We start from the raw sequence: 8,886 nt of genomic DNA, 5'->3' as shown, positions 1-8,886 counted from the left end.
TCCGGTGTGGGGATGCTTGCCATTGCAAAAGAAGCAGTAGCCCTGGAGATGACATGACAGCACGGTCCCTGCAGAGGCACCGGTCTGGGGGCTGGGACAGGGGCAGGGGCAGGGGGAGGAGCCGCCCTCCCTGCGGGTTCCTGTCTTCTCTCCTGCTTTCTGTTTCTGACTGCCTGCCCTCCTTCACTAGGCTGGGAGGCTGCCCTTTGTCTCTGGGCTGGGCTGTGGAGTCCATCATTCTGAAAAGAGATTCTGTAGGTGCTGGGAGCCCTTCTGCTGGTCCAGCCAAGGGCAGGCCTGGGGCTTACATCACAGAGCAGCTTCTACTTCCTGATTCTGAACTCACAAAAAAAAATCAAAACAGGTTCAGCCCCCCTTTTTTTTTTTTAAACTTCAGTCCACACTGGGTTTCCATCACCAGCTCAGAGAGAAAGAGAGAGACACAGGCAGAAAAAACCCCGACTGACTGGAGGGGTGAATTTCCTCTCCCTTTGGCCGCTGGGGCAAGCCAGCTGGGACCCTGAGGCTGCTCTGCCAGTTCCGGAGAGACCCGGGCAAGAACCTGGCCCCACCATGGCCCAGATGCAATTCAAAGATGCTTTTTGGGTGAGTGAGTGGCTTGCCTCTTCCCCCAGGAGGTCTGTCTGTCTCCTTCCCTCTTCCTCCCAAAGTTTTCCAGTTGATAGATGGTGGTGTGCTTGATCCGGTTTTTAATAGTACAAAATGTAAGGAAAAGGACCCCTTTGCAAGTGTCCTTCCCCTCCCCCCAGCTTCCTCTTGCTTCTGTAACAATGAGAGTCCTGTTTATCCCTCCTGGGGAAGAGAGGGCTGTGAGTTCATGAAAGTCTGGATTGGACATTTTCTCCTTAAATGTCAAACCCAGGGCTGAGAAGTCCTGCCTGCTAGGCAGCTTCTGGTGTGAATGAGACGGATGCATGTAGAAGCGCTCAGAAAGGTGCTGTGCTCAGAGAAATTATCAGAGCCTTTGCCCAATAGGAAGGAAGAAAACAAGCATAATTAAGTGCCTACTATGTGCCAGGTATTTTCTAAATATTAACTTATTTGAACCTCACAGAAACCCTGGGAGGGAGGTCCTATTATTACCCCCATTTTGAAGTTGAGGAAACTGAGGCAGACTGAGGATAAGTGACTTGTCCAGGGTCACACAGCTAGTAAGTATCTGAGGCTGGGTTTGAACTTGGGTCTTCTTGTCTGCAGGCTGAGGCGTGGGGCTGTCCTTAGTCTGACTAAGGGTTAGTGTGTGGCTTGTTCCTCAAGTGGCTGGGAGGGGTGAGGAGTATAGAATGCAGAACTGGAAGGGGTCTTGGTGATCATCTTCATTTTACAGGAGAGACAGTGTTTGTAGTGTGTGGTCTTGGAGTGAGGAAGCCCTGAGTTCAACATGTGTCCGTTTTGTGATCCCATTCAAGTCACAATCTCTCTGAGCCTGTTTCCTCATTCCTATCAATGGGATAATAATATCATTAACCTCACAATGTTTAGTACCGTACTTGGCACACAGTCGGCACTTAATAAATACTGGTTGACTGAAGGAATGAAATGATGGGTTTCATGTCAGTTGAGGACTTTGCAAACTGTAAAATTCTGTGTGGATTTCAGCTATTGTCAATATGTGCATTGTCGGCTTGTACACTGAGAGCTGGAAAGGAACTTGGAGGCAAGTGGTCTAAAACTTGTTCATTTTACAAATAAGACAACCGAGGCACAGAAAAGTGAGGTCATGCCGTAACTGAGTGCTGAGGGTCCAAAACATAATGGTAGCCACTGATTCTACATGCAGTCGACTTTGCACCATATTGAAGGCACTGAGGATGGGAACCTGAACAGGAATCCCCTCTGTAGCATCCCAGACAAGGGATTGTCCAGCCCCTGCCAGAAGATCTCCAGTGATGGGGGTACCTTATGAGGTATTTTGGAGAGAACTGTCATTATTAGGAAGTTTTCCCTTATACTTCAAGTCCACAAGCATTTATTAAGTGTCTATTATGTGCCAGTCATTATGCATTGTGTCTACTGTGTGCTAGCCAGTCAACAGGCATTTATTAAGCAATTGCTGTGTACCAGGTAGTATGCTAAGGCTGGAGATACAAAAAAGGGTAAAAGACAGTCCCTGCCCTCCAGGAGCTCACAGTCTCATGGAGAAGACAGCAAGCTAACAACATACAAACTAGCCACAGACAGGACAAACCAGAGGTGATCTGGAGGGGGCCTAGCTCTGCTTCTCTACATCTTACATCTGCTTCTCTACCTCTTCCTCTGTCCCAGGGCCATGCAGAGCTAGTCTCTGACCTAGCCCTTTGGCCCTTTGAAGACAATGACACACCCTCCCAAACCTTCTCTTTTCCAGTTAAGAACATGCCAGTTCCTCTGACTGGTTTTGGTATGACCCGTTTGCCTTCCTCTGACCCTTTCTGGGCTTGGCACCCAGAGCTGGGTTCACCATGCAGCTGTGGCTGACCAGGGCAGAAGAAAGTGGGATGACTATCCAGAAGCCCAAGATGACATGGGCTTTGGGGTCTTATGAGCCATGCCACTGGCTCAGCCTGCACCTGCGGTCCATCAGAAATAGAGCCCCCAAATCTTAGAGTTGGGTGGGGCCTCAGAGGCCAATTAGCTTAACCTGACTGGAATAAGAATTCTCCTTGGCATCAAATCAGGCCAATGTCCATCTGTCCTTTGCTAGGGGGAAGGGGAAGCCCACTCCCTCTGGAGGGAGCCCATTCTACTTTGGATGGCTCTTACTGTTAAGAAGCTTTCTCTGAGTGGCATCATGAATAGTGGAAAGAGCTCTGGGTTTATTATGAGGACTTAGATTCAAATCCTGTCTCAGACCCTGGTTCTGTGATCTTGCTAAAAGGCTTCACCGTGCCTCAGTTTCCTCATCTGAAAAATGGAAGGCGAAGGGTGGATTCAATGGCCTCTAAAGCACCTTGCAACCTGTGATCTTTGATCCTGACACCAAGCCTGAAGTATTTTTTATACACACTGATGCCTAGTCTACTTTTTTTTTTTTAACCCATAATGGACTTTGCATTTCTTGAGATGGGACCAGTTGAAGATGCTAGTTGAATTGAGGCCAGGCTGGGCACCTGAAAGACAGCTGCCCACTGGAGATACAGTGGGAGATGATGAAATGGGGAGGAAATGGGGAGAATGATTCAGGGAAGAAGGTTTTTGGAAGAACTAGGGGCTGAGCTTACTGGTAAAGATGGAGGGTGTGGCAGGCAGTGGTGAGAAATGAGTAATCAGCAGGAAATAGCTTCCTCAGAAGCCTGATGTATTGGCAACCCCGCCCTCCTCAGAGCTCCCATTGCCTACAGGATGCTCGCCGATCTGTAGTCCCTGTTCTCCTCTGCGTCTTGGCTCCAGGGGGTGCACCTGGGCAGAGGTCCCAGTCTCCCCTTCCCTGGTGTGCCCACCATACCTACCATTGGCTAACAGGAGCGGCTGAGACTCAGCTCCAGCAGGAGCTTCCAGAGTTATTACTACCTGGATTGCCCTGCCTTCTGAATCTTCTGTGTAGAGCAGAGGGGCTCTGAACCTGTGTTTTCATCCACTGGGCAGTGTTGGGGCAGCTAGGTGGTGCAGTGGATAAAGCACCTGCCCTGGATTTAGGAGAACCCAAGTTCAAATCTGGCCTTAGACACTTGATACTAGCTGGGTGACCCTGGGCAAGTCACTTAACCCTCATTGCCCTGCAAAAAACAAAAAACAAAAACAAACACTGGGTAGTGTTGAGAGACTCTTGAAGTCTAGGAATTTGGGGCTGACACCACAGAACCTCTCTCATTGTAACCTCCAATGCCACCTCTTATAGGAGGCCTTTTAGGATTTCCCCTTATTGTTAGGACCCCCATCCCAACTTGCTTTGTATTTATTGAGAACAAGCTTGCTTGATTTTTTATAGAGGAGGAGACTGAGAGCCAAAAAAGTTTGATATTTTGGCTAGGAGATGAGAAATCGAATGGGACATCTTGACTGAGCCACAAAATGGCCAGGCAACCTTGGACAAATCATGTAACCAATGAGGTCCCTCCTACCTCTGAGATTCTATGTGTTGATCTTTGCCTCAGTTTCTCCATCTGGAAATCAGGGGAAATAAAACCATTGCGGCCTCCCTGACAAGGTGCTTGTGAGTATCAGATGAGGTACTGATTATAAAAGATATCTCTAAAGATACGTTATCAAGTACACTTCTGACGTGATGCATTCTAGACAGTCTTTGAAGCTGTTCTTTCATCTCCTGGGTTTGTCTGAAATGATCCCATGTGGTAATAATACCAAGAATGATATCACTGCAAGGCTTATGAACCTCACTTATCCCAAAGGGAGGATACCAAGGCAGGGACAGTTCCCAGATCTGCCCCACACTACATAATGTTGGTCCAGTCTCTTAAACTTTCTCAGTTTCACCATCTGTAGTATGAGGAGGTTGGGCTAGATGGTCCCAAAGGCCCTTCCAGTCCCCGATTCATGATCCCAAGTCATTTATGTGTCTATTACACTCATTAGGAACACAGAGGAAAAGAAGCCAAAAAGTCCTCTGAGCAGCCCAGGTTGCAGCTTTTGGAAAACCCCTGATGCCTCGTTCAGCATTTATTGACTCTTTCTTTGCACACAGTTCTAACAACTGGATCACCTGGCTACTGAACTCATAAAAGAAGCATGCTGTACATTAGAATAGACTCTTGGAATCTCAGAACTGAAAGGAGCCTCAGAGGTAAAATAGTTCACTATATATCTGAAGTAGAAATCTCCTCTACAAGAAGGGGCTACTGACAGGAGTGTTCACGCATTGATATTATTGGATAGTGACATTTGATTTCCAGCTGATGGAAAAGGAGGAGACAGAAAAACTAAAAAGAGCACGCACAGGAACTCAGAGAGTCCAACTCTCAGAGTGTTGGGTAGTGGCCTAAAGAAAGGGAAAGGTTCCACAGAGGGTAGGGGAAGTACCTTCCAAGCATGAGGGACAGCTTGTACAAATGTTTGTGAGCAGGAGAGATGAGATGTGATCAGGGAACAATATTAGCTGACAGCACTATAATCTTTTCTGGTTTACAAAATACATTCCTTACAGGGGCCCCATGAAGTAGATAGTTTAAAAAAAATCAACACCTCCATTTCATAGGGGAGAATACTGAGTCCCAGAGAGAGGAAGTGTACCTTGCTCTGGGTCATGGCAGCCAGGAAGGGGCCAGGCAAGGATTCAAACCTGGGTCTTGTGACTGCAAATCCTGTGAGCTTTTCATCTCAGAATGAGAAATTTAGAGCTAGAAGGGACCTAGGGCAACCACTTCATCTTTTGTTTTGTTTTTGTTTTTGTTTTTTTGTTTTGTTTTGTGGGGCAATGAGGGTTAAGTGACTTGCCCAGGGTCAAGTGTCTGAGACTGGATTTGAACTCAGGTCCTCCTGAATCCAGGGCCAGTGCTTTACCCAGTGTGCCACCTAGCTGCCCCCACTTCATCTTACGGGCCAGAAAACTGGGGCCCAGAGAGATCCAAAATCACATGGGTAAGGGATGGGTTTGGGATTTGAACCAGGTCCTCTGATTCTTCAGCTGGTATTTTCCCCACTCTGATGCCTTTAAGATGTCATATCACAGGGGGCAGCTAGGTGGCGCAGTGGAGAAAGCACCGGCCCCGGATTCAGGAGGACCTAAGTTCAAATCTGGTCTCAGACACTTGACACTTACTAGCTGTGTGACCCTGGGCAAGTCACTTAACCCCCATTGCCCCGCAAAACAAAACAAAACAAAAACAAACAAACCAAAAAAGATGTCATATCACAGTACTGGTTTTAGTCCCTTGAGGAAAGATCAGTATCCTCGAGGCTTAAACTGAGATGTTGAAAAGTAAATGAGAAAGCTTCAGTTATCCAGAAAAGTCACTCATGCAGAAAAGCAGTCGAAGTAAGCAGAGGGTACCAATCAAACAAGGGGGGAGGAAAGGCAGCGTTTCCTTGGTCTTCTCTATCACCACCATATTGGGAGCAACTGTAATATCTGCAGGCTGGTTTCTGTGGGGGTGGAAGAGTTCCCAGTCCCAATGCCCCAATACTCCAAGGCCACACCCCCTCACATTACTTCCCCTAAGAGGCTAGGCATGGGAGTAAGGATGGGGTCCAAGGGTAGGAAGGCTCTGGGGGACCAAAGATGACCATTCTACTGATACTTGAGCCACAGAAACCAAACCGTAGTCTCACAGGCTAAAGTCTCACATTGTATGAGTGGCTAAGAGCTTGGGACCCATCAGCCTGGCCAAAATAAGCATAGTTTGCATTTTTATAGAGCTTGGAGGTTTGCAAAGATCCTTCCTCACAGTAACCCCATGAGGTAAGCAGTGCAAGCATTAGCCCCATTTTACAGATGTGAGGAACCCAAGGTAGGGTGGGTTGCCTATGGCTATCGAAGCTGGCCCTTGAGCACAGGTTTTCAGACTCTCAGGTGTGGGCTTTATTCCTCATCAGGCACTGATTGTCATTTTAACTACTCCCTCAGGCAAAAATGACTTTGTTTCCCAATTGGTCAGCCCCCCCTAGAATTTTCAAGGAAAGAAAAACAAACTCTGGGCTTGGAGCCCCTCCTTACTCTTTCCCGATTTCCCTGTCCCATGACATCTCTTCTCTTGGGAGGCAGCCTGGTTGAATAGGTCTTATAATCAAGAAAATCCAGGTTTGAATCCTACCACTGATGCCTCTTAGCTGTGTGACCCTTGGCAAGTCATGTATCAGTTGCTGTATCTTTAAAGTGGGGATGATAATAAGAATAAGAATAAAGTGCATCATAGTGCAAAGACTCCTTCTCTGTAGCAGCTCAGTACATGTAGGGGAAGCTGAGTCATCTGCTGGAATTGAACCCAAGCTGACAAGCCCAAGACATGCCTCTTTTCACTTTCTTAGAGTCATAGAATGAATACATATGTTCAGTTACTATGGGTCCTAGATTTACAATAAAGATGAAAGGGACAGTAGAGACCATCTGATCCAATTCTCTCATTTTACACATAATATAGAGACCCAGAGAGAGGAAGCAACTTTGTTTTTGTTTTTGTTTTTTGTGGGGCAATGAGGGTTAAGTGACTTGCCCAGGGTCACACAGCTAGTGTCAAGTGTCTGAGGTCAGGTTTGAACTCAGGTCCTCCTGGAGAGGAAATAACTTGAGAGAAAGGTAGTAAGTGGGATTGGAACTTGAGGTCTCAGACTCCAAGTCTGATACTCCTTCTGTGGCACCCTCTACCTATTTTCTGACTTGAGAGTCAGAAAACCTGGGCTCACGAGCTAGCTTTGACAGCTGATCTCGGTGCTAGAAAAACAAAGATGAAATGAAAAGGGAGCTCATGGTCGGCTGAAGGACATGGAGGCAGCCAAGGAGACATGCAGGCACAGGGTTTGAGGGACATCTGAGATCAGAGTGAAAGAATGTTCAGCCAAGAGGGAATCATGGGATGATTCTGCAAGGTTGAGTTCAAACTTCATGAATTCAAAGACCAGGGAGAATCCAGAAAACAGCCGAGCCAGGATATAGAGTGCCTGAAGAGCATGAAAGCTGCCTGGAGACAGATTGGAGAGAGCCTTGAACACTGGGCTGACGACTTTGTGTTTGATCTTAGAGGCCATAGGGAGCCAAGAAAGGGTCTGAACAGAAAAGTGACCTGTGACTTAGGAAGATTATTTTGTCAGGGATGGGGTTATTGGTGAAGAAAATGGAAACAGAGAGCCCAGGAGGAAGGCTTTATGACAAACAAGAAGGACAAGGGCCAGGGGCAGTGAATAGAAAGAGTTGGATGGGAGAGGAGGGTTAGTTTTGGTCCATACTTGTAATTTGATCAGTATAGGGAACTGCAGTGTAGACACTTCCTCTATCAATGAAGGTTGGTCCCTGCTCTGTAACTTTAATTTTTAGAGACTTGTTGTTGAGAGGTGACGTGCTTGGGGTCTGTGACTGAGCTATGTGTGGCATTTGTGGGATTTGAACCCAGGTTTCCTTGACTCTAGAGGTGGCCTGTTGTCTGCTCTTTGTGGGAGATGATAGGGATGTAAACTGACAGAATCAGGCCATTGTTCGCCTGTGGAGGAGGTGGTTGGGCAGAGCTTGAGGAACTGAGGGAATTGTTGTTTTAGGATATCTGAGATGGAAGCGAATTAGGGAAGCCAGCTATTGGGCAAACCACCTTTGTGCAGCCAGCGCTGAAACCAACTCTGAGATCGAAGCTGTCCAATGTCAAAGAAACCTTTGCAGTAAAGTCTTTAAATATTTTTCCTTTAAATTCCTAAAAATGCCCACCACCGATGGCACTGAAGAGTATAAAGATCCATGACATTGTCAGAGGAAGAGGAGGAAGAAGCCTTGATTCAGGTCAATAGATGTGAGTTTGAATCCCACTTCTGAAATCTTCTCATCTGAACCTCAGTGTTTTCTGCTGTAAAATGGATCTGGGGCAGCTGGGTGGCGCAGTGGATAGAGCACTGGCCCTGGATTCAGGAGGACCTGAGTTCAAATCCAGCCTCAGACACTTACACTTACTGGCTATGTGACCCTGGGCAAGTCACTTAACCCTCATCGTCCTGCAAAAAATTGGGTCTGACATTACTTGTGCTACCTACCTTTTGGGGGGAGTTGTAGGAAAGTACTTTGTAAAGTACCCATAAATCTGTAAAACAATTCTGAAAAGTGCAGGAGTTGCACGGGTTATTTATTTCTTCTTCATCATCACCACCACCATTATTATTTTTTTCTCCCTGCCCTAGTACAGACCCCAATCTCTGCATACAACAGTGCAAGGCTCCCATAGCTAGGCTGGGTCCTTAGACACCACCACGTGGTCTGCTGATGGCTTCTGCTCAAAGGATCCTGTGTAGGGCCCT

The 8,886-nt window shown here is 47.0% G+C and overlaps 1 protein-coding gene across 1 annotated transcript in view; it reads left to right on the top strand.

Annotated features, from left to right (window-relative positions):
- Nucleotides 1-218: 218 nt before the first annotated feature.
- Nucleotides 219-8,886, top strand: part of PSTPIP1 (proline-serine-threonine phosphatase interacting protein 1) — a 102,979-nt gene continuing 94,311 nt past the window's right edge. The window contains exon 1 of the mRNA XM_043980696.1: nucleotides 219-606. Within this exon, the coding sequence (XP_043836631.1) occupies nucleotides 574-606 (33 nt within the window). The 5' untranslated portion in view covers nucleotides 219-573. The remainder of the gene's footprint in view (nucleotides 607-8,886) is intronic.

This window comes from Dromiciops gliroides, chromosome 2, assembly GCF_019393635.1.
Source record: "Dromiciops gliroides isolate mDroGli1 chromosome 2, mDroGli1.pri, whole genome shotgun sequence".
Classification (NCBI taxonomy): Eukaryota; Metazoa; Chordata; class Mammalia; order Microbiotheria; family Microbiotheriidae; genus Dromiciops; species Dromiciops gliroides.
This window is presented reverse-complemented; position numbering and strand designations above follow the sequence as displayed.